At 35.1% G+C, this 25,613-nt stretch overlaps 1 protein-coding gene across 4 annotated transcripts in view; it reads left to right on the forward strand.

Annotated features, from left to right (window-relative positions):
• Positions 1 to 24,308, forward strand: part of LOC121733867 — a 100,288-nt gene extending 75,980 nt beyond the window's left edge. For all 4 annotated transcript variants that reach the window (XM_042124255.1, XM_042124256.1, XM_042124258.1 and 1 more), the window contains exons 2-6: positions 15,744 to 18,165; positions 18,862 to 19,448; positions 20,016 to 20,322; positions 21,668 to 21,950; positions 23,722 to 24,308. In XM_042124255.1, the coding sequence (XP_041980189.1) occupies positions 15,744 to 18,165; positions 18,862 to 19,448; positions 20,016 to 20,322; positions 21,668 to 21,950; positions 23,722 to 24,109 (3,987 nt within the window). In that variant the 3' untranslated portion in view covers positions 24,110 to 24,308. The remainder of the gene's footprint in view (positions 1 to 15,743; positions 18,166 to 18,861; positions 19,449 to 20,015; positions 20,323 to 21,667; positions 21,951 to 23,721) is intronic.
• The last annotated feature ends 1,305 nt before the right edge of the window (positions 24,309 to 25,613 follow it).

Here is a 25,613-nt window from a genome sequence, read left to right on the forward strand (position 1 = left end):
TAATTTATCTATTTATCAGTTTAAGCCCCCACAGAATGACGCTGACTGTATGATCTGGACAGAAATAAACGGAAAAAGAGGCAGTGTGGAAATAGCATCTGCTATTTATTTATGGATTAAGAATCTACCCGAGGCTGTTACGCACGTCACGATTTATTCAGACACATGCTCGGGGCAAAACCGGAACCAGTACATAGCAGCATTTTTATTGTACTTAGTACACACGCATGAGACAATAAAAGTGTTAGAACAAAAGTATCTCGAAAGTGGTCACAGCTATATGGAAGTAGATTCGATGCATAGCGCTATAGAAAAAGAAAAAAAGTACACAGACACTTATTCTATTACAGATTGGAAAGGAATTATGCAGCGGGCAAGATCAAAAAGACAAAATAAAAATGTGACTCCGTATAAAGTAACTGAATTGTCGTATCAAGACATGATTGATGTAAAATCACTTTGTTCAAAAATAATTAAAAACAAATCTATATCGGAAAACGGGGAGAAGGTGTGTTGGTTAAAAATTAAATGTCTCAGATTTGAAAAGGATTTACCTGGTTATATTAAATACAGATACAATTATGATGGACCCTATAATTTATTAAATGCTATTTGTAAACCAGGAAGATCGACTAGAAGAACTCAAAACTCTGAAATGCCAACCATAAGCGCTGAAGATCTTCCCCGGGCATATCAACAATATCTTCCTATAACCAAACAAAAGAAGAAAGACCTTTTACAGCTTTGTAAGAAAAATATCATTCCTAAAGAGCTTCACGGCTGGTACGAAGGTTTACCATGTTTAAGCGAAGGCCAGGGTACTCCAACCTGCTGCAGTGATTTATCTGAAGTCGATGATTAAACTTATTTTGGCCCACCATTTATAATTATGTCTCTTAAAACAAAAGTTTTCTCTCTCTTTACCTTTAAGCATCTAATAAGTACCGTGATTTTAATTGTTTTGAGTTGCAAATGTTTTATTTTAATATGTAAGATTAACAATTCTAAGAAATGTATTTTACGAGTTTGTTGATTGTTGTACTCAATGTACCTGATGACTAATGACTGAGTCATATTGTTTTTTTTTAATTTTATATCATAGACTGATCAGTCAGATAGCGCACAGTCTATTAGTTGTGTTTCAGTTACCTAATTACCAATTCAGAATTATTTTTATTTGTAAGTTTTGAGTTATTTTAAAGTTTATAATTATTGTTATACTTACCTTTGATTTGTAGTTCATTTTCTAAATAATTTCTTTTGATTTGTTACCTATTGATTTAATAAATAATTTTATGTCAAATTACAGCATTTTATTTTATATAGCACCAGCTGTAACAATAATTTAACAATAACAAAGTAATAAATAAATGATCAACTTTTACATTTAAGCGTATTTCAGGTTGGATAAATTCAATAACTACATTTATTTCGCCTTGTTTTCCTCTACCAGATGAATCTAGGTTGTGGGAAAACTAAATAAGTAGCCGAAATATATAGATAACTGCAGTAACGTTAGAAATAGTAGTTGTGGCAAAATTAAATAACTTGATTTTATATGTTTTATTTTATTATAGTTATAGATAAAGTCCACTTTGTTTAAGCATAATGTAAGAGGTAATCAGGTCCACAAAATATAAAATTATCTACAGTAAAATTGTCTCGCATTTTTTAACAAATGAGCATAAACTGAAAAAAAAACACTAAATCGCGATTATCTCAAAACTGCAAAATCGGAGTTATTTAGTTTTCCTTCTACGGGGACGATATATAGCTTGCACCAACATTTCCCTCCAAACTAAAAAAGATAATTAACTACAAAAATGGTTACTTTTCTCATTGATATCTAAAAAATACCTTTGTAATTTCCGTAATTACCTTTGTTTAATTTATTTTTTTTTAATGTGCGGACCGCGAAGGTCATATTTTCATGTCAACGGACCCCGAACGAAACTAATTGGTGACCCCTGCTCTATAGTGTCACCGTCGAGAGGGTCTATACAGGGTGTAACAAAACTAAATGATAATACTTTAGAGTGCGCATGTGTCCCTTATATAGAGTTCACTGTGAAAGTAGCAGCGCTAAAAGAGTAACTTTTTTCTACTTTATATGGAAAAATTTTTGACGCGGAGGCGCTCTCAAACACAAATCACAAAAAAATTTTGCTCGCTCAGCGCTGCTACTTTCACAATGAACTCTACATAAGAAATGTAAACCGTATGTGTTTCTTATGTAAAGTTACCCTAAAGTATTATGACTTAGTTTTGTTACACCCATAGAGATATTAAAGCTACTACACCTTCTCTTGCTTTTCATTCCGACAACACTCTTCCTATCTCTTTCCATCTCTTTTCCTCAACCGCTTGCTATCAGCATTTCTTTCCGCGTAACTCTTCTCTCCCTCTTCTCCCAAGCTCACGCGAGCATTTCTACTCCATTTCATTTCCTCTCTCTTCCAAATTCAAATCTAATTTCCATAATTCATCCTGGAATGTCATTGTAACCCGAATTCCTAACCGGAAATGTTGAACAATGCACATTGTCCACTACCAATGTCGTGAGTAGAATAGAGCATGTGTTCATAACTATCGATTGTTTTCGGTTGTTATGGAAAGTGCGCCATTTTCTTTTCATTTGATGCCATTGAAATTGAATTCATAGAGTTATTCATTCAAAAAATTCTATCAGACTATTAATAAAATTATTTCTCAGCGTTATAGGTAAATTTTGACATTATCTATATGCTGCCCGAAACTTTGCTTGGCCAAAATTCTGTTTTTTGCGGAAACCGTACATTTTCTGTATATAAAATATTGTATGTCCTTTCCCAGGACTGAAAGTATCTATCAGCAAAACCCCTTCAGTGGGTTTAGCGTGTAAATATAAATAATAGGCCAAGTGCGAGTTGGTCTCGCGCACGAAGGGTTCCGTACCAATAGAGAGCAAAAATTGTAAAAATTGTGTTTTTTGTATGGGAACCCCCTTAATTATTTATTTTATTTAAATTTTATTATTAATTATTAACATATAAATACAGCTGAGTATTTTGTGTACATTTCAAGTGCCTACCTGTTGTCGTCATTGATACCGAGCAAAAAAATGTTTGAAAAATCACGTTTTTTGTATGGGAGCCCCCCTTAAATATTTAATTTATTTTGTTTTTAGTATTTGTTGTTATAGCGGCAACAGATATTATACATAATCTGTGAAAATTTCAACTCTCTAGCTATTACCGTTCTTGAGTTACAGCCTGGAGACAGAGGGACAGACGGACAGACATCGAAGTCTCAGTAATAAGGTCCCGTTTTTAACCCTTTGGGTACGGAACCCTAAAAACAAACGTAACAGCGCGTATAAAATATTAAAGGATTAGGTTGAAGATGAGAAAATAATGAATTTCTAAGTAAAAGACTTCAACGCGAGCGAAGCCGTGAGTAAAAACTTGTATTCCAAACATACAACTAGTATGTTTTAAACATAATATTATGTTAGCAAAAAACATATTATTACAATATCTATGTACTTTTATTACTTGTGATACAAAACATACAACTCTTTTAAACATTAAATGAAGCTTGCAAAACTTTACCTACAACTAGTATTTTAAGATTGTATGACACTTAGCTTACAAAAAACATATCATACAATGTCTATAAATTTCCAGAAGTAATCGATAGTGAAAGAATTACAATATACTATTGTTTAATATGAAAGACTTTTGAAAGTTTTCGACGCTACAATTTTTTTAACAAATTGCAAAATGTCATTTTGTTAATTGGAATGTGTTAAATAATGTGTGTATGTATAAAACTTTAACATTTTGGTTTTAAATAATGATAACTTATTTATCAAGAAACAGATGACGTTCGTAGAATCTAAAAACACCAAATTTAAAGTTTTTTGACCTCATCTCCTTCAAAGCCTGTTTTGGTACCTACATCATATGCTTTTTTTTATGAAATAAACACTTAAATATTTTAATGCAATAAATATATTTTTTTCTGTGAATGATTTTTGACACATTATTATTTTGATTCATTAACTTTTAATGACAAAGTAGAATTTGATGCAATTTATTTCTTGGTCTCATGTACACCCTGGGTTGTGGTGATGATCAAAGGAAGACCAAGCTGTAGTCTGGGTCTTGATGAGTTTAAGCCAGGTGACCTATGAATCCTACAAATATTATAAAGGCGAAAGTTTGTTTGGATGTATGGATGTATAGATGTATGGATGTGTGGATGTGTGGATGTATGGATGTTTGTTACTCTTTCACGCAAAAACTACTGAACGGATTTTAATGAAACTTTACAATAACATAGGTTATACATCAGAATAACACATAGACTACAATTTTAACCGACTTTCAAAATGGGGGAGGTGTTTTGTTCGTTTTCCTATGTTCAACGATTACTCCGCCGTTTGTTAACCGATTTTAAAAATTTTTCTTTTGGTATAAAGGGTATCATCCCAATTTGGTATTATATTCACAAAAGTGGTGATCTGATGAAGGATCCGTAAGTAATCGAGGGAACTCCTCAAAATTTATGGGGAAACATGTGGTGACTTCGGTTTCGTGAGAAGTATTCTAAGCATATGCTACAAACAAGTAAGATTTTGCACCGAGGTTTACCTGGTATACCCTGGTTCAGAAGGTGCTGAGAGAACTCCTGATTCTTTATAGATACAAGTTTGGGAGTTTCGGCGTTGTTTTAAGAACGGAAAGCATATGCTACTATGCAAATTACATTCATCATCATCATCATCACTACCATAATATTATACCATGCATCGTCCCATGATTATGAGCCTTTTCATAGTCTTTTAGATCGAGGCTCGAGTTTGTCAAGCGATAATTTAAAAAAATCTATACTTAATATTATAAATCTGAAGAGTATGTTTGCTTGAATGCGCTAATCTCTGGAACTACAGGTCCGATTTAAAAACTTATTTCAGTGTTAGATATCTCATTTGTCGAGTAAGGCTATATTATATTATATTATCACGCTAAGACTAATACGACCGAAGAAACTCAGGAAAATGTGGTAAAAACGGGGAAAATATTAGAACTTGGGTTTATCTCACGAACTACTGGAGCAATATTTGACACTTATATAGAGTAGACCACGTGAAAACAGTATTTATAGCTATTTTTATTCGAAAATGTACGGTTTCTGTGAAATTCCTAATTTACGCGGGCGAAGCCGCGCGGGACATCTAGTCTTATTATAAAAAAAATATAGAGAGATATCCATCTATTCCAAAATCAAATGTTAAAGATGGATTTCAATTATTATTTAGGTACTTTGGTATTTATTTTTTCGTTTATTATTTTTTACTTTTTAGTTTATTAAATAAATTGGTTTTTAACTGCCTCGTGTCCACTATCCTTTATGTAGTATTCAGTGGTAATAATAATAATGTAAATAACACAGCTGGTCAGCAGATGTGAGGGGATCACAAACACCTAATTGAAGGTTAAGCTATTCATATTCGCAATGTTTGACCCTTCCAATAGAGCCCTTTATTAGACCTCTCAATCATAGACTTAAGGTGACGCCTTGATAATTTGGCTGCAGCGATATCGATTTTTCTCAACAATGACTAAAGCCAAGAAATTAAAGTTCATTGTCAGTATTCATGATGTCCTTATCTTTGAATTACCCGATTACACGACAACACACATTACACGACACGATTGGTCAACTTTTATAACACAGAATAATTAATCAAAAAGACCTCTATAAAAACAGGGATTCTAATTTTGCCAACAGAGGAGAGTGATTTAAGCTTCCAAAATTTGTACATAGATTAGTTCAAGCATACACTATAATTTGCCCATAGCTTATAATATGAAATATATTTATGATTTTTAAATTACGTGACAAAAACCATTCTGTCGCTTACGCCTTTTCCATTTCTTGCTGTTCCATATAGTGATCTAAAACATATCCAAAACGATTTTTTACTTTAACGCGGCGTCACTGTATTGGTCATATCAATTGTATGGATTGTATTTTTAAAAACAATTTACTAGGGCTAAACCTACAAAAAGTATGGATAACAGAGCCAAGCCACAGTTCTTAGTACTTAATGATTGTTGTGTTTTAAAGAATCTGTATTCTATTAATTAAACCTAGAGAACACTAATAAAAAAATATATTATAATATACCTGGGACAGATACATTTTCAATCCAACTACATATTTATATAACATGATCTAGTATACATTATAGATATACATATTATTGGAAAGCCATGCTTTAATTAACATTATTATGTGTGCTTCCGTGTCTTTATATTATTACTTATTGTTATAGAAAATTTCACACGAGGCTTTAGAAAAAATTCCATTAATTCTGGATATAATAAATTTCCATGTGACTTTCTTTGCTTTTTTAATCGTCTTTAAATTTTTATTACCCACTAGCTGTCCCGGCAAAACAATGCCATAAAATGATTTTCTCTGTTTTCCAGCTTGTCTCTTGAAGTTTTTTCTGATTTTTTTTTCTCACGGAGACCGAAACCTTTCCAACGAATGCAAAACCGTGGAAATCAGTTCGTGCGTTCTGGAGTTATAGCGTCAGGAAGGAAAACCCGACTTATTTTTATATATATTAAGATTTCATAGACTGTTCTAAACTAGTTCTATCGCTGGAACGAATATAATAATATGATAATTTATGTTCTTAGTTCATGCCCCTTACCAATAATTCTACGGTGTTTAAAAAGGTTTCAAAACTTTTTATACTCGTGTATGGGTGTCTATAACTTTATTGAGACCTCACCCACTATAGTGATAAATCATACTTATAATTTAAGTTGCAACTACAGGTGCAATTACATAATAATGATTCATGAATGATGACTAAGGCCGACAAAAGTCATGCGTAGGTCGTGTCGCGCCTTAAAACTTGAGCTGATTTAGAATTAGATATTTATGGCAATATTGTATGGTTTTATGTTAACAGGCTACTGCTTTATGAACCTGATTTTCATGATGATGCCGTTTGACCTGGATATTTGGTCAACTTGATTTTTCTTTTTTTTTATCTTTTTTATTTTACAGAGGCTTTTAACACTCAGTGTCAATGTCAGCCTCATAGGTGAACACAGTGTTCCCTACATAAGGGACAGATCCAAATAATAATATAATTTGATTGCCTCTGGAGACAACGGCTCTGAAAGTACACTGTTGATCCGTCCATTGTGCAAGCAGTCAAAGTCACCTAAGAGCCTTGAATTTTTCTATTTATGACAGAAAATTTGGAAATCATATTGTATGTGATTGACATACAGCATGGCAAGTGCCATAATATTATACATTATAATTTATATCACTATAATTGGTGCGTTTTTGTCACACATCCGAAACTCTATGTATTTTATCTATCAGTCATTATAAACTTAAACCGATTTATCGCGTTTCCGTGTAGACCGGTTTTGGTTAACATAGGCAGTTAGATACTTAAGCCGGTAAAATGTACAATTCTTGCGCGAAATACAAATATCAGTAAACGTTTCTATATAGTTAGATCCCTCTCTTTGTAATCAAGTAACAAGTTGAACCAACGCGGAAAGTTGTAGGATATTTATAGCGAGAAAATTCCATGTCCACACCTTGTTTACTGAGAAGGAAAACTACATAGTCAACGGGAAAGTATGTGAAAAGCGACCTTATCCAGTATTTTTATGAGATACATGGGCGGAGCGGTTTAGGTATGGGTGCATGAGCGGAGCGATTTTTGGTAGAGGTTGAGTGCATAAGCGGAGCGATATAAAACGTTAGAATTAGCGGGAAGCGATCTGAATTTATGATCAGTGAAGGCCAAACAAACAAAACCTGGCGTGACTTGGTGATACAATATAAAAGCTATCTAATAAAGATTCGATATTGGCTAGTTAGTGGTAATATTTTAGGAGCAAGTGAAAAGTGCCCAGAAAATTATCTTCAAAATATATATTATTTTAGGAGTCATAAAATAAGAATAATGACTAACATAAGCGATAATAGTGTGATGCTATGAGTATTTCTATTGTTCTTATATGCTGACCTTTGAATTCGTGTTATTGTAATTACACAAACCTTAAACACGCATTTTTGTGTTTCCTACTGCTGCCCTTATGTATGTCTGAGAAATAGTACATAATATAATATTATTTCCGCGTAATAATCCATTCTAATATCTTTAAACGAACAATTCTTGTATATAATATATTATATTTATAATTGGAATCTCGGAATCGGCTCCAACGATTTTCATGAAATTTAGTATATCCCCTATATACTAAATTTCATGAAAATCGTTTCTGGGGCAATAAATCGATCTAGCTGGGAATCATTTTTAGAAAATGTCTTTTTATTCGTGTTTTATCGATAATCGATAAACTGAAAAATATGACTTTTCTTGCCATCTATTGGCGAATAATAATACTATTTTGTGAGCAACTAATTGCTTTAACGACACAACAACAGCTAAAGCTATTCCAGCAGATGGCGTTGTTAAGTAACACGAAGTCAATGAACGTGTTTGCTATACCGAGCAAAGCTCGGTCATCCAGGTACTAATATAATAAATAAAGTAACCATACATGTCTGTTTCACTATAAATTAGTAAAGTAATAAAAAGCGACTCGTTCACTTATCAGAATAAGAGGTGGTGCAGAGGTGAATAGATTTACGATGACAGGATATGACAGGATTTTAATAGCCACAAAATTAAAGGTTCCCACGCAATATAATATGGATTTATCATTTATGCATGAAGATTGTAAGTAAGTAACACTTACTGGTTATTAATTACAGTTATTTTCTAATAACTCCTTAGAAAACAAAGTCAATACGAAACTAACGTGTTGTATGCTTGTCATGGATATTCTATTTATTATTAAAATGTTTTATTATAAAAATTGTTACCTACTTACTTGAAATGTTCTGCCATCTATAGATCCACGTTACCTACATCCATTATAATTTATAATGTGATCAAAAACTTTAATCGCGTCTTTTTATTGTCAAACAAAATCGCTTATCGCTTCTGCCTCAGACCGCGTACACATATGACGCGCCTTATTCGTCTTGAAGCTTTCTTATCTCGCTACTCGCTAAGTTTTTATATACGATTCCCAACAGGTTCTATATATTTAACGAGGCGAAAGTAACCTGAATCGCTGTCCTATGTACAATAATATCTTAATTATATGGAAGAGTGTGCTAGATAACGTATGTGTAGGCGATGCAATGGTATGTAAGAAAAGTATTAAACTCTGTATGTAGAAAAGAAAATCTTATTTCAAAATATCTTTACTTACTTAATTTATTGACGTATAGGATCTAACGATTTTCCCGATGGATCAAGATTCACTTTGAGAAAACTCGTCAAAATTAATATACCATCAGACAAATTTATTTAATTTTATATAAATAATAATAAATTGCACATGGCATATATTTACGTCCGAACGATCTATTTGGTCGGATTATATCCAGCTATCGTAATTTTTACAGAATCAGACCAAATTAGGTAGGTCCGCCATCTGCCTATGAATTATTAATAGTTGCTCCGATAGTACCAATGTATATAGAGCGGTTTATACGTAAAATTTTGAATTCGTAGCATTTCAGCTCTAACAAGAGCTGAAATGCTACGAATTCTTTGTTTACGTTTAGAATTTACCTTATCATGATTCAGATCATAGCTATACTAATTTCGATAAAATACCATATCCCTCTGTAGTAGGTAGTTCATTTTCTGTGTTCCTATGTCCCTTACTGTTGTCTCCTCCATGTCTACGCATCATCAAAATTGGCCCGGTAGTTTGAACCTATTCAATGCAAACAAACTTTTTCTCTTTAAAATTAGTATTTACCTATAGCTACAAAGTATACGGATTAGTACATTAGTAATCCTTGTAGAGAGAAAAACAGTATTAGTCACTGTCGCCATGGCGATTACTGATTCAGACTATTGACTGGATTGCTCACTATCGATTACTAGTCGTTTGTAACTGGACTTTAAGTAATAGTTAAACTTCATATACCTACTTAATTTAATAACTCTTTAGTAAAAGTTACTTTTTGAAAATTCTTCTATAAATGTTTGTTGTAAAATTCATTTTTGAGGTCCACATTTCTATTGCATAGTAGCTATATCTTATAACAGCATTTCATATTAGATTATTATCTAATATAAAAATCTAATATAAATTTAATTGTACTAACTTTTATTTTTTCTCTTAGCGGACTTCCTTTGCGGACTTATCATAATTAATAATTCCACCACCGGTGACAGAAGTTATATTGGCACTTGGCCTGGCGTGCCGGCCTGGCCAATAAAATGCAGGAGTAGGTACACTTATACTGTCTACGTGTGTGTACAGTACACAGAAGCAATCCCTTTTCCTTTTTTCCACAACCCAGTAGGACAGATGATCGACTGGAGAGAGATCATGTCATGTGAAGGACAAACTATTTTATGCCCTAGAGGGCGCATGAATCGTCATTCTTGCCAATTCCAAATTGCAAAAAACATGGAAAGTACTCGTATAATGCAAAAATCGAACCCACGACCTCCGAGACAAAAACCAAGCTCTAAATAAACCACGGAGGCGTTATAATCGAACAAATGTAATTATAATAACTTTATTATTCAAATATAATTTCTATAGCTTCACGCCCATTTGTGTTATTAATTAATTCAGATAAAGATAATATGCAAAACGATGATGTAATGTACTAAATGCCGAAAATGGAATCTTGATATTATAATCCCGGGCTCTGACCTCATGTATAAATATAGAGACATAAAAAGTTATATAAATCAACTTATTTTTAGAGTTCCGCACCCAAAGGATAAAAACAGCTAGAACCCTATTAATAAGATATTCGCTGTCTGTCCGTCTATCTGTCTGTCTTTCTCCAGGCTGTGTCTCAAGAACGGCGATAGGTAGACTTCTTAAATTCTTTCTTTTTCTGTTGCCGCTGTAACGGTTTTCAAAAATTTCTATGAAAAATATTCTTAGGGTCCCCGCAGACTTACAATTTAAAGTTGGCCGACTATCGTACAAACCACAGAGATAGATCAAGATAGAAGCGCCATACGCTCGTGTTCATACAAATTCGAGCGACATGGCGCTTCTATCTTGATCTAACATTAGACATTAGAGACATACATTTTATGTCAATTTTGAGCTATTCCTATCTCTAGCAGAGCAAAACCAGAGATAGATCAAATATTGGGAACGGCCGTAAGAAAATATACTCTAAAAGTTTTTACAAATTACACCATCTACTGACTTTACCGATGATAATGAGAGTGTAATCAATACATCCTTTACATCTATGTACACTACACAATATGTTCTTGACCGTATTACTAACAGCTGAAATCATTGGCACACTTGTACATAATGTACACAAAGTACGTAGCACAAAGAGTTCGGTTGCACTCCGGGAGTGCCGACAGAAGTCAAAACAAACGGCGGTAGAAAGAGAGGACATTATTTCCTCTAAGAATTTTCTTACGAACTTTCAATCAGTAGGCCTGCTACGAAACCGTTTTGAGACTCAAACAATGGGCTGAGAATGCCGCGTCCCGCTCTAACAACGTTATTTCTCGTTTGTTAGAGTAGGACGCGGCATTCTCGTACGATTGTTTGAGTCTCAAAACGGTTTCGTGGTACGGCCCCAGGTCCTGAACTTCTATCAAGAGTTTAAGATTTTTTCATATTTTCTCACTACTACAAGCGTAAAGCATACCTACGTGTGTACAAAAATTATTAGGCAATGGACACATAAGTGCCTCATGTATGTGATAGGAAATCTGAGTACCTACATGATTGTAATAAATAATAATGAATTTGACAGAGCCAGGAGCCTGTGTTGTTTCTCTAAACGAAAGTACTATGAAACTAAAAAATATATATCCTGTTTAATGCAGGTTTCTAGAATATAACTAAAGATAACATCTTCATTAAGTAATTTTTTTTAATGAAATAAGGGGGCAAACGAGCAAACGGGTTACCTGAAGGAAAGCAACTTCCGTCGCCCATGGAAACTCGCAGCATCAGAAGAGCTGCAAGTGCGTTGCCGACCTTTTAAGAGGGAATAGGGTAATAGGAGAGGGTAGGGATGGGAATGGAAGGGAATAGGGGAGGACAGGGAAGGGAATAGGGTAGGGGATTGGGCCTCCGGTAAACCACTGTTTCACGCCGGTTTTCTGTGAGCCCGTGGTATTTCTCCGGTCGAGCCGGCCCATTCGTGCCGAAGTATGGCTCTCCCACGGCAGTAATTTTATAACTCACACAGCCTTCACTTTCGGCAAAAACCTTGGAAGTTTACTTACAAGTTACAACTCTTTTACATAATCGTTTTATAATAATAAATATTGTTGACAAATACTTAAGCGTTTATAATTTCACTGCTTTCGAATTATGTAACGTAATAAATAACCATAATAAGAATAATTGCATAATTTATTTAAAAGGGGCGTTGGCCGGAAGGACTTGTAATTTGAGCTCAAGCTTAGAATTGTAAGGTTTTCTTTTTTCTGCAATTTTGCAGTCAATATGTGAAGTAGATACCGCTATTTCCTTATAAGTATATATCATATAATATTAAAAATTGATTGACATTAAAAAAATTGGCCAAGTGCGAGTCGGACTCGCGCACCAAGGCCTTGCCTATCCTGAGTTTTGAAATCTTGATTTTATAAAAATTTCCTGATGATTAAAGCAAAAATATGTATGTTGACATTGTATATAATATTAAGTTACAAAATTGTAAACTTTATTTTAAAAGAATAATTTTTCTCTCACTTTTTTGGTAAAAAGTGGAACCCGTGCGAGTTTCTTACGCCGGTTCTTCTCGCCGGGGTAGTTCCCGAACCGGTGGTAGGCATCAGGTAGACATTCTGAAAAAATTTGATTCAAATTTACTCAGAAATAAAACATTTTTTTTTATTTATTATTTAAAAAAAAACTATCATCTAAAATGTGTTCTGCAGCCGAACTGTGCAGTTTAATCGTAGCTGTGGTCAACAAGCGGCTTAACTTGTCAACAAGTCACGGTGTCGAGTCAGTCGAAAGTTTCTCTTATATAATCTGCAAAATACTGATGACAGGATAATTTTCACCTTCAAGTATGTTATTGTATGCATTGTATGAAAGTTGTAACATATTGTATGAGTTGTATTTATGGGGCCTCCACAAATAACGCAATGTATTTAGGGGGAGTGGGCTGTGGGTGCACAAAAACTCACATAATTCTATTGAGCACAATTTGCGTAGATAATTAAGCGTAGTTTTTTTATAACGACATTTTCACTGATGAATTACTGTAAGTACTATCAGTGTAAGTAATCGTAGACGTAATTGCAGTAGGCGAAACCAAAAAATCGCCAAAAACTCCCGTAATTTATGGACATCCCCTTATTGTATCAGTTGTATGTAATGTATAGACGGTGCATGGTGTTGTACATGAATATTGTAGCTTGGAGAAAGTCTGCTGTAACGGTAGCGCGTTTTATGGGAATATAGCCTTTGCATAGCCTTATAGGCAAGGAGGCCAATGCTATTATAAGCATATATTGAAATGCAATACTGACTATGTTGACGTTGATGTTGTAATATTAGTATGACTTTATGTTGACCGCTAGGCTCTTAAACTCAAAAGTTCATACTCTAAAGTCTAATAGGTTTACGGTTAGTTGAATGTTGATATTATGATCTTAGATATCAACTAACATTTGGGAAGCACTTAGTTAATAAACGATTTAAAGCCGATACAGATAGTTTTTTGATAATTTTTTTTTTATTAAAGTTAAATAAAACGGGTTACCCCAATTACAATAATAAACTACATTTAGTGACAAGCATTTAGTTTTTTGATCTTTTAATCGGCATCTCTAAATGATGCATCTAAACATAAAAATATAAAACTTAAGATTATTGAAATGCTTAGAATATTCAAAGAAGAAGAACAGACGGATGGACGTATGGATCTATAAATATAACTTGCAGTTACTATATTATTCTTCTTTATATTTTTTTAACTAGATGTCGTCGCAACTTTGTTCACGAAAAAATCCATGTATCGCACATTTTGTCGTGATAAAATCCGTCCTACGTCATTTTCTGGGACGGTATATATCTCAATATCAATTTTTAGCGAAATCGGATCAGCGGTTCAATCGTGAAGACTTCTTCATCAGACATGCAGACTTTCTCGCCATTATAATATCTGTAAAATCGAAAAAAATAATACAATGATAATCATATTGAGATAATTATTATACAGAGAGGGGTAATATGAAATCAATATTAAAATCGTTATTCATAATGATCAATACTTTCACTATATGTTAGATCATGTATGTCGGAGTTTTTGTGTTCGGCACGTATGTTACGTATGCTAATATATGTGATAAATTGTGCAAATGTTACATAATGTATTGATATATTCAAGAAAGTTTAAATTTACGGATATTGTTATGTACAATACGTAGAATTGGTAAAGTAAGACTTTAGTACTCAAATTTTTTTAAATAGTAGTCACAGATTTTTGACAAGTCCTTCGATTTAAAATGATGGCATCAATTAAAAGTGAAATATCAAAAAATTTCGGAAAACCTAGTAGCGCTCTCATCTCATCATACTAAATGTTGCTCCCAACTTTGCATAGGAGTAACTCATCATGGACCGTACCGTTCTTTTTCTGCGAATAAAGCTCTTCTATAGTTTATGTCATTAGTCATTGCCCACATTCAAATATCTCCGTTCTCAAAGTATATCTATACCATATTTGAGCACGGAGAAGTAACATACAGAAAGGTCAACAAGCCGCATTTAAATATTAGTATGGATATCGATACTTATTACATAGACGATCTTATAGCTCGTTAAGTCTACACAGAAATAAAGCCAACATTTGTTAACATTGTGGCTCTTTATCTAAGCCACTACTTTAAAGCTCTGCACTTGACGCAACTGAAGAATAAATCGACGAAGCCAATAACAATTATTGTAGCGCATTCAAATTCCTCGACTTAAGTAAATGATGTACCTGAAGAAAGAATCAACCAGAGTCCACACCAATAACATCTCTGCATCTTTATTGCCACAATTTTAAATTTATACTTGACGCGACGCAACTGAATGAAGCGACGAAGGCACGAAGCGAATTACCAACAACAATTTTAGCGCAGTCAAATTCCTCAACTTATGTAACGCCAATTATACTCAACCGTAGAGTTTAACAATTGGTTTACATCACGACAGTTTAACAGTTAAACTGAGTTATTGAACTATGGATTACTGTTATGAACTTGGGTTCAACTATTGTATATGTTCTTTACGTGACTACGTGTTTGCATGGACACTTTCTAAATTCTTAGCTTAAATATCTAGTGATAATTTATCTGTTATGCAAATCAAAATTAGAGATTTGCATTACATTTTACATAATAATATATTGTCCTCTAGCATAGATATGTTGCATTTCTCCTTATTATGCAGGAGTATTTCTCCTGCATATTTAATGATTTGCCATTGCAAATCATTCTTCAAAATTAATTCAAAACTGTTCTTGTTCTGCGTCTATTAATATCAGGATCTTTACATAATTCTAATTTACAAATTGTTGAACAAAATTAAATCTCCATTATTAGGATTTATAGGGATCTATGTATAAATATATTTGACTTATAAATTATAAATTAATTTTTGTTTTTCTTCTCTTTCCAGAATGCTAGTTATGTGATCAACCGAAGATACACGAAGAGCAAGATGTCGCCGGTCTGCCACAGCTTCGTGCAGAACGCGTGGAAGAAGGACTTCTGCTCCAACTGCTTCAAAGCCAGAGAGGAGCACGTCAAGCAGGAGAAAACGGTGCCAGACGGCAAGTACATGTCGACGCCCTTCCAAAACCGAAGCACCTACTTCAAGAAATCCCCGCAAGGAATCCTCAAAGTCTGCCCCAAGAAGAACGGCAAACGAAACGTCAGGTTCCCCGAGGAGGTCTGCAGTGTCATCGGTTATGGAGGCGACGATTGGTCGGATGGAGAAGAATTCGAGGTGTCCGAAGACAACGACGATGATGACATCTTCCCCGACACAGAGGAAGAGAGAGAGCTTCATAAAATAACTAAAACTAACACAGACTTTAACACTGTAAAAGCTAATCTTCTCGGTGAGACGATACCGAAACCTTACACTTCGTTACTGCTGGGTAGAGTGCAGACTGATTCCGATGGGAAGAAGAAAACGCTTATGGTTTCGGTAACTCCTTTCGGTTCAGAAAACAAGGGGCCTTCTGTCAAGACGCACACACGAAAACCCGCCGTTATCAACATTGGCGATCAGCCTTTAGAAGCAACGCACGGTTACAAAACCAACATTATACTTACTAACTATATAAAAGAATCGGAAACGCTTATAACCTCTGAAGGTGGAAAAGCGGACGGTATATTGTGTACAGAGAAGTCACTACTTGAAGAAATATCTGAAACATTGCAACAAAACAGAATGGGGGGTAACACAGATCTGAATCTAGTTAACGGTAACAAGAAACCGATGGTTGTTGAAGGCAAAGTAAAAGAAAGTATGCAAGATGATTTCGACAAAAAAGAAACAACTGAAACAAAGAAAAATGGTCTTGTGAGAAAATCACCTTTAATAAAAACCCAGGAGAGACCAAAAGTGAATCTTAGCAGATCTGAATTTAAATTTTGTAAAATCAACATCGAAAATACGAGTATCGATTCTGCAGTAGACACATTAAATTCGACCACCAACAATTCCTTTACCTCAGACGATGAAAGCTTTAGTGGACGAACTGATTCTGATAATGATGATAGTGGTCACTTCTCTGAAACCCATAAAAATGAAGAGACTGTCAAAATAAAAGTATTCAATGAAACTGATAAAAATATAAAATTATCACCTATCGGACAATCTAGAAAAGTAGATGGTCAATCTTTAAGCGGATACTCCACATTCCAAAGTCCTATTATGGACTTACCTTCAGTCATACCTAAACAATCTGATGCCTTATTCTCTGCCGATACCAGTAGAGAGTTGGCTGGTGAACCAGATGGCAGAGCTGATCCTGATGACGTTTCTGAGGCACCTGCATTACCAAGTAGTCCAGTACCACCAATGGATCCAAGGCCGTCATTCTTACATGGAATAATTACAGACATAATGCCTTCCAAACCCATCCCACCCGAAAAGCCAAAACTGCCGGCGAAACCGGTGATTAAAGCAAAGAAGATGACGCAGCAAGTTATGCACACAACAACTAAAGAGGAAGAAATACATTATATGCATGAGCAGAAGAAGACCGAAATGCTTGAGGTCCAATCTGAATCAATCTATTACGCAAAACCAGTGCTAACGAAACAGGACAGTGACACATCGTTGAGCAGTTTGTACAAAAGAAAAGCCCCCACGCCACCTTTGTCACCAACCGAAGAATTCTCTAACAGCTTGTACCAAAGAAACCCGAACACCTTTGCTAAATCAGATTCACCGGTAGTCCGAGAAATGGAAAAGCGGGAGAGAGCGGGGATATCAACCATACCAAAGTCAAAATCAACAGACGACGACACCAGACAAGATGTTCCTGAACCAGCGCCCAGACGAAACATATCCCTGTCCCACGACAATCTACTTTTGGACGAGAAAAGGAAGGGCAAACTAAAATTCTCCATCAAAAAGCTACTTCGCATAGGTTCATCAAAAGACTTAGATAAAAAGGAACTGAGTGTGGCCAACCTAACGAAAATGGCGGTCAAGCCCGAGGAAATCTACGACATAACACCCAAGCCCAAACCGCGGCTTGTCATTATTCACCCATTGGACATAAACGGATCCAGCGTTGAGGTTGTTAAATCTAATAGCTGTGAAGTGTCACAGAGTACCCGGAGACTGAGTCACGATGACGTATCGATATACAGTGGAACGAGTTCCACTGAGGAACCCCAAACCCCCCGAGCAGTGAAACCTCCCCCACCCCCGAGACTGTCGAGTGAGGAGAACAAAACCCATCTCGTCCCAAAACCTGCGAGGCCACCCCCTCCAAAATCAGTCACCCTGCAGAAGAAACAGAAACAACAAGCGTGGACGGCGAACCCAAAGCAGGAAGACACCATTTATGCCAATCTGGGTAAGTGAAATAAAAAATATATTGTAGAGATAAAATGATCAATAACGTGAAAAGTAAAACATTAAAATCATAGTCTCTAGAATAAAAACTACGTTGCAAATTAATATATCACAAAAATAAATAACAAGTTTAGAAATTGTAACATCTGTATTTACATAACATAAATAACAAAATATTAACAGCAAACAAGATGAAGAAAAGTGAAATTTGGTCACAAAAAGAAAATATAAAGTGGGTTAAATTGCGAAATAGTTACGGTACATCACACTAGTTATTTACGATTACGAACGTGCTTATTAAACGAAACCTTGCATTGAGGTCATATTTGAGGTTATTGCGACTAATATTAAAATAAAGCCGTAAAATTTCCTAAAAACTGTTTTAAAATTACTTTACACAACGCCAGGTATATAGGCTGCATGCGGCATTTAATTGTCTTCTATCTTCGAAGGCTACGGTAATTTAAATATTTTAAATTAATTGATAATAGTAGCAAGAGTGATAAAGCGCGTATAGTTAGAATATTCTATGTATGGTATTGTGCTTACGAAACTAGCAGTACATTTGAATTGATATTATAATATTCAAAGTAAATTCGATTTTTAAATGAATCATCATAAAAATAGAACACGTTTCATAAACGAAATCGGTCATGTTAGTCAGCTATGATTTCTCTATGATACATTTGTTTTCCAGGAGAAATTCGGTCAGCGTTAGCACCGAGAAAACCCGAAAGGACCGCCAGTATGAGGGAACGTGAGACACAGATGGAGCTTCTAAAGCGCAGAACACCTTTAGACGACGAAAAAGATGAGGACGAGCCCCAAGAGTTGGTCCAGGCGACGAATGACACAGTAATTAACAACTACGACGACGTATACAACAACACAAAGTACGACGAAAACTGTGATTCAGCCAAAAACAGTGACAGCGATTATGAATACGTGCACCACGCTAGATCCAGTTCCCCGGAATGCGATGCCGGGATCAAAGAAAGAGAGGACAAAGACAGGAAAGAGACAACAGAATTCCCGAAATACAACTTCCGGACGTCGTTACCGTACTGTGGAAGCGAGACGGAATCAGAGATCTATTCTCCATACAGCTTCTACAATTCTAGTGACAATATGAGTACAAACGAAGATTATCAGCAGGAAATGAAGAATACGACAAACAAATTGAGAATAAGGAAAGGACGAAGCGTGGTTCACAGGAATTTGGAGGATAATTATGGGGCAGTCGTGATAGCGAACCACGAAGCGCTCGCACAGGTTTTGGAACAGGTATCGTATGAGTTATGTGTAGATTGTTAGTAGATAATGGTCCAAAAACTCGTTTTTCGGTGTTCACATAATCGGTTAAACCTATTTGTTAAAGGCTATTGCACTTCTAGTTAAAGCTATTTGTTATAGCGTACAGAACATGTTTTTATGTTATTACGTCGATTTTGCAATAAAACTGCACATTACAAAGTTAATTATCCGATAAAATCACATGATAATAAACGTTGTTTTGGTGCCTAATGGTAAACATTCTAAAGACAAAGCGATTAAACTTTCGTCGTCCTTAAATTTATAGAGGCCAATCGGCTCAAATACCAATAAAGCACCGTTGCAGTCTGCACCCTATTATATGATACCAGATAATGCATTCTGAATGTTGTTTGTTGAACGTTGTTAATGATTAATGAAAGAGCAAAATTATCGTGCCAATGTCAAGTTTTCTGCTAAGTCTCCCATTTTTTAACTTCAAAAAACGGAGAAGGTTTTCGTTAAGCTATGAATATAATAATTTTTTGCATAAATGTTTTTAGACTTTGTTAAGTACTTCAACGTCATCAAAAATTCCAGGTACAACAGAGCGCAACTATGCAAGCTTCGCTCCGAGGTCTCAAAGCGTGCACCAACCTCCGCTGGTCAGACTTCACCGTACAGAACAAGACCACCGCAGCCGGCAAGAGGTTCTTCTATCCAGCGACGTGGAACTCCAGCCAGGGTCCAGTCCACGTCACCCTAATGCTGTACAAGGAGCAGATGGCTTCGCAGATCGTCTGCCAGTCGGTCCAGCCCCAGACGCTAAGTCTGAACGCCATAACGGAGTTCTGTGACCTGGTACCGTTAGCGCAGTTTGGGGAAGAAGGAGAGGATTTGGTTCAAGGTGAGATTTTTGTAGAAAATTTACTGTAGAAAGAAGTTACAAGTGCGTTAGTTTGTGACAAAAAATTAATGCTTTAAAAAAAACATTTCTTGGGATAGGTAAGGGACCCGGGAATCAAAGTATCTCCATAATATTATCTTTAATTCAAATCAGTTTAGCAGTTTGAGCGTGAAAAAGTACAGACGTTACAGACAAACAGACACAATCTGACATTCATACTAAAAGTAAAGATGAGTCTTTTGTATTAGGTGCTTCTATACAGTATACTACGATAATCAATCATTAGGGGAATTTCCTGCAGAATATAAGTTTTGTTGTAATATACAGTGTGTAACAAAAATAAGTGATAATACTTTAGGGTGTGTACGTGTTCCTTGTAGAGAGTTCACTGTGAAAGTAGCAGCGCTGTAAGACTACAATTTTTTTTTCACTTTTGTATGGAGAAACTCGTGACGCTCGCGCCCTTGCCCATACAAAAGTAAAAAAAAATGTTTGTCTTTCAGCGCTGCTACTTTCACAGTGAACTCTGTACAAGGAACATGTACACACCCTAAAGTATTATCACTTATTTTTGTGACACCCTGTATTATTTAACCTTTATTCCACCGGCATAATCACTTACATACGATAACTCTGATCAGATTGAATACGGTTATTACGCTAATTAACTAATAATAATAGTCGTAGCTGTGACAGTTACTACATAATTACTACACTATTACGTTGTATGTAGTAACATGCTACTACTAAGAGTATCTAGTGTTTCTTAAGCGCTAATCATGTCTAACGCGCTTTGAATACATAGTATGTTACAACATAGTCTAGACTAGGCCTTGGTTTGTATGACCTATTTTTGCTTGTATCGGAATTCTCACTTCTAGCTAGTGATGTTTCTAGAAAAGCGCATTTTTAATGTAAGTAAATAAAATTTATTCCACCGGAATACGTTTACCTGGAGTTTATTTTTTCGAAATGAAACCAATCCTAAGTTCCATTGAAAAGAATAGAAGAATAATAATATAATAGAAGCAGAATAGTTTACGATTCAGAGCACAATATAATATCTAGAAGTGTTGATGACAAAAGAAGTGGGTATAAGCCATGTCTAACGCTCAACACAAAGACAAGTTTTACTTTGAATCACCTGAAATCACTCCAACGTTCGCGACTATTTCGGACGGTCTACCATAAAGATGGTCTACCATAAAGATGGTCTTCGGCACTGTTATGCTCTGAATCTTAAAGGTTTACACTGCTCTCTTTTTCTCTGTACATTTATACAAGGCATTGTACAAACTTCTTCTTTTCTTACTCATATTTTAACCCCTTTATATTTATCTTCCAGCAACCATCGTAGTTCTGGCGCAGGCACAAGTCGACACAATCCAATCCTACGGCGAAACCCTGTCCGACCACACTGCGGAAACGACCCACGAGGCCATATTCATGATGCTGCAACTCATCAACGGGTTGAAGTGTCTTCAAGCCCGTGGGGTAGAAGAGATACCGGAGTCACTGACGTCGTTCATAGTTCTGAAGGACACAACCCCGCCGGTACAAACCGACGAGAGAATGTCTCTTGGGTCACCGAAGACGAATTGTTACGGACGACTGTGTATATTGCAGGGGTAAGTTTTAGGGCCTGTTTCACCACTTCCTGATAAGCCGGAGAGGCTATCCACCACTTATCTGACAGATGTACTCAATGTACTCATACTCTATCTGCAGAGCCGGTTTTAGCAATACCAGCGCCCAGGGTGATGGTAGTTCTGAAAAAATTGGCGCCCGCCCCTATTATTTGCCTTCGGCGCCCCTTTTCATCCGGTGCTTATATGTAGCTTTTGTAGCCTTGGCCAATTTTTAGGGTTCCGTACCCAAAAGGTAAAAACGGGACCCTATTACTAAGACATCGATGTCTGTCTGTCCGTCCGTCTGTCACCAGGCTGTAACAGCTAGAGAGATGAAATTTTCACAGATTACGTAGTTCCGTTTCCGTTAAATAAATTAAATATTTAAGGCTCTCATACAACAAACGTGACTTTTTTTGCCATTTTTTGCTCAATATAAATGATGGCAATAGATAGGCACCTAAAATATTCACAAAATATTCAATTGTGTTTATACTTTAAAATAATAAAATTTAAATAAAATAAATAATTAACGGATGTTCCCATACAAAAAACACATTTTTTCCTATTTTTGTTCTATAATGGTACGGAACCCTTCGTGCGCGAGTTCAACTCGCACTTGGCCAATTATTAGGCAACTTAACTCTTTCAACGAATGAGACAAGTATTTTACCAGCTATGAACGTAGAATAACCAATCCTTTCTGTTAAGAACAATGCCAGCTGTAGTAGACTTATTCTACACACTGGCTCGAGGTTAAATAAAATACCATAACTTTACTAAATACATACAATATAATTATTAAGTAATTAATCTGTGCTACATGTATCTCGGATTAAAATTTGAAAATAATTATTATGAGCTATCAATACATTGGTTTGAGCTCTGTAGTCAACAAGGTCTGAAGGATATAGTAGTCCAAAGCAGAGTTCAGAATCAATATAGGAAGTAACTGAGTTGTCATGAAACCAATTAAAAGTAACAAAGAAAATAACTCTTTGTTACTTTGCTAAACAACAAAGAGAACAATATCCTTTGTTACTTTCAATTGCAAGGACTGAAAGGTTAACGTACTGAAAAAAGGTTGTTAAGTTTTAACACAAAGAAAAATAAATTTATATTTTACTTTTGTTTAAAATGAAAATCTATTCTAGTCTATAATGAAAAGTTAAAATTTACTTTAAATAAACGGGACTCAAATCACAATAATAATATTATGTTGTCCGGTCTTTCCATCGAGCACTGACCACGGCTAATATTAAGAGCCCCTTAAGTAGCCCCTAAGCTTGGTTTAGGCACAGAATATATATTAGTAGTACCAAGTTTAGGCCGATAATTTTAGTTTACCCGACAGCTGAATAAAAAGCAGAGGAATAGCGAATGATTTTGATAGGCAAATGTCGAATATATCTTATATCTTTAAACGAGCAATTCTTGTATATATATATATAGGTATATATTTATAATTGGAATCTCGGAATCGGCTCCAACGATTTTCATGAAATTTAGTATATAGGGGGTTTCGGGGGCGATAAATCGATCTAGCTAGGAATTATTTTTAGAAAATGTCATTTTATTCGTGTTTTATTGGGTATTCAATAAAACACGAATAAAATGACATTTTATATACGAGCAAAGCTCGGTCAAATAGCTAGTTATGTTTATGTATGGATGGATGTTTGTTCAAACTTATTGAGACGTAGCGCTTAGCCGATTTTACAATAGCCCATATTTTGATAACGCATTATTAATAATAAATACTTTTTTTCAGGATAACCGACGAAATAAACAAATCAGAGGAGCTGAAATCTCTCTGCGCGTGCGCGTTAAAGGCGACTCACACGCTCCTGCCCGCAGCGCCCCTGGCGGCGCTTCTACGCGACATCTTGCAGGAAGAACGCGCTATCTCCCTTAACCGTGCTAAATCAGCTCTAGAGTTCATGCTTTGGGGTCCTTTGGATGCCGTTGGTGACTCCGAAAGGGAACTATCCCTGCAAAGATGGCTGGACCTAGAAAGGGCTACCGTACTACATGGTTTGGTGAGAACGAGGGTCCAATTGAGTACTTTTGAGTTGTTACATTTGACGTTTTTGGTGAGATCTTCGGCGAAAATCATGGCAGATGCCGCGACTGCGTTGAAAAATGCTAATGTATTTTGAGATGTCCCTTAATGTTTTTGAAGATTTTTGACAGGAGTTTATCTATTTAAGGGCCTTGTTGATTGGTTGATTTTGACGTCAGCCAATCATAAGCGCTCGTTCATAAAACTGCTGTTAAAAATTCTGAGAAACCAGGTATAAATGAGTTATGAATTATGATTTGTGGTCCAAAATATAATAATGTTTCATTTTTCACTTCATTTGACAGCAATACGTTTCTTTACGTAATAAACATGTTTTTTTTTTAACAAATACGTGTAATAATGTTACCTTATTTTGACAATGGCAAATTAAGAATTTGGATAGGGCCACGATAAGGCATTGATTTGTATTAACCACGCAGACTTAAGACAGTATAGAATTTTTGGTATGACCAAAACTTTAAGATTAATATAAGACTACATAATACATAATTATACGTATTGTTTTGAATATATTAAGTACTATAATAATAATTTTATATTGACATGAATGAGAAATGCCGAAAATTGTACAAAAGACATATTGCGCACATTTTGTGTTTGTGTTTAAGTTTAGTTGTAAGTGGCACGAAGACACCATAATATCTAAATACCCGCAAAATTGGCAAAATATTTTTTTCCTTTTATTCGGTAAAATGTGTGATATCCGAGTGATAACCGAATGTCAGCGCAAAAATGTAGCAGGCAGCAGCTTTTTTTATGAAATAGATAAGCAAATTAACGATTATCTACTAATATTTTTACCCTCGGTTGTCTAAAATAATAAGTACTTATTTTATTATTTTTTCTCAATTACCCACACTCGTTTTTTTTTTTTTTTCAAAATTTCTTGTTAACGGGTGTATGTGCCAATGTATTTATATCGGTGCCTTACTGTATCATACACTAACTGTAGTCTGTAGGTAATTAACCTGTAATTTATATTAATCTTAGTTAAGTTAAACGAAAATGATTAATTATTAAATAAGTACGAATATATCAAGTTTTATATGACTTTTTGTTTTATTTTGATCTACTATTTAATGTCCTAAATAATATTACCTTTGTTGGTATTTCTAGTCGTCTAAATGAGAAACTGTTTCCGCTATAAAATTAATAATTATTATGTCAATATTTAATACTTTTTTGTAAAAAATAGCGACGTAGCATTATTTGTACTTGACACGCTACGGCTTATAAAGTTACTAGATGTCCCGCGCGGCTTCGCCCGCGTAAATTAGGAATTTTACGGAAACCGTACATTTTCCCATAAAAATAGCTCTTATGTCCCTACTCCCTTCACTTGGTCTACTCTATATCTGTGCCAAATATTGCCATAAAAATTGCTCCAGTAGTTCGTAATTTCTAATATTTCCCCCGTTTTTCCCACATTTTCCTGAGTTTCTTCGGTCGTATTAGTCTTAGCCTATAGTCTTAGTTCTTACTCGATAAATGAGCTATCTAACACTGAAATAAGTTTTTAAATCGGATCTGTAGTTCCTCCGATTCCGTTCAAGCAAACATACTCTTCAGGTTTATAATAT

Source organism: Aricia agestis, chromosome 14 (genome assembly GCF_905147365.1).
Source record: "Aricia agestis chromosome 14, ilAriAges1.1, whole genome shotgun sequence".
NCBI lineage: Eukaryota > Metazoa > Arthropoda > Insecta > Lepidoptera > Lycaenidae > Aricia > Aricia agestis.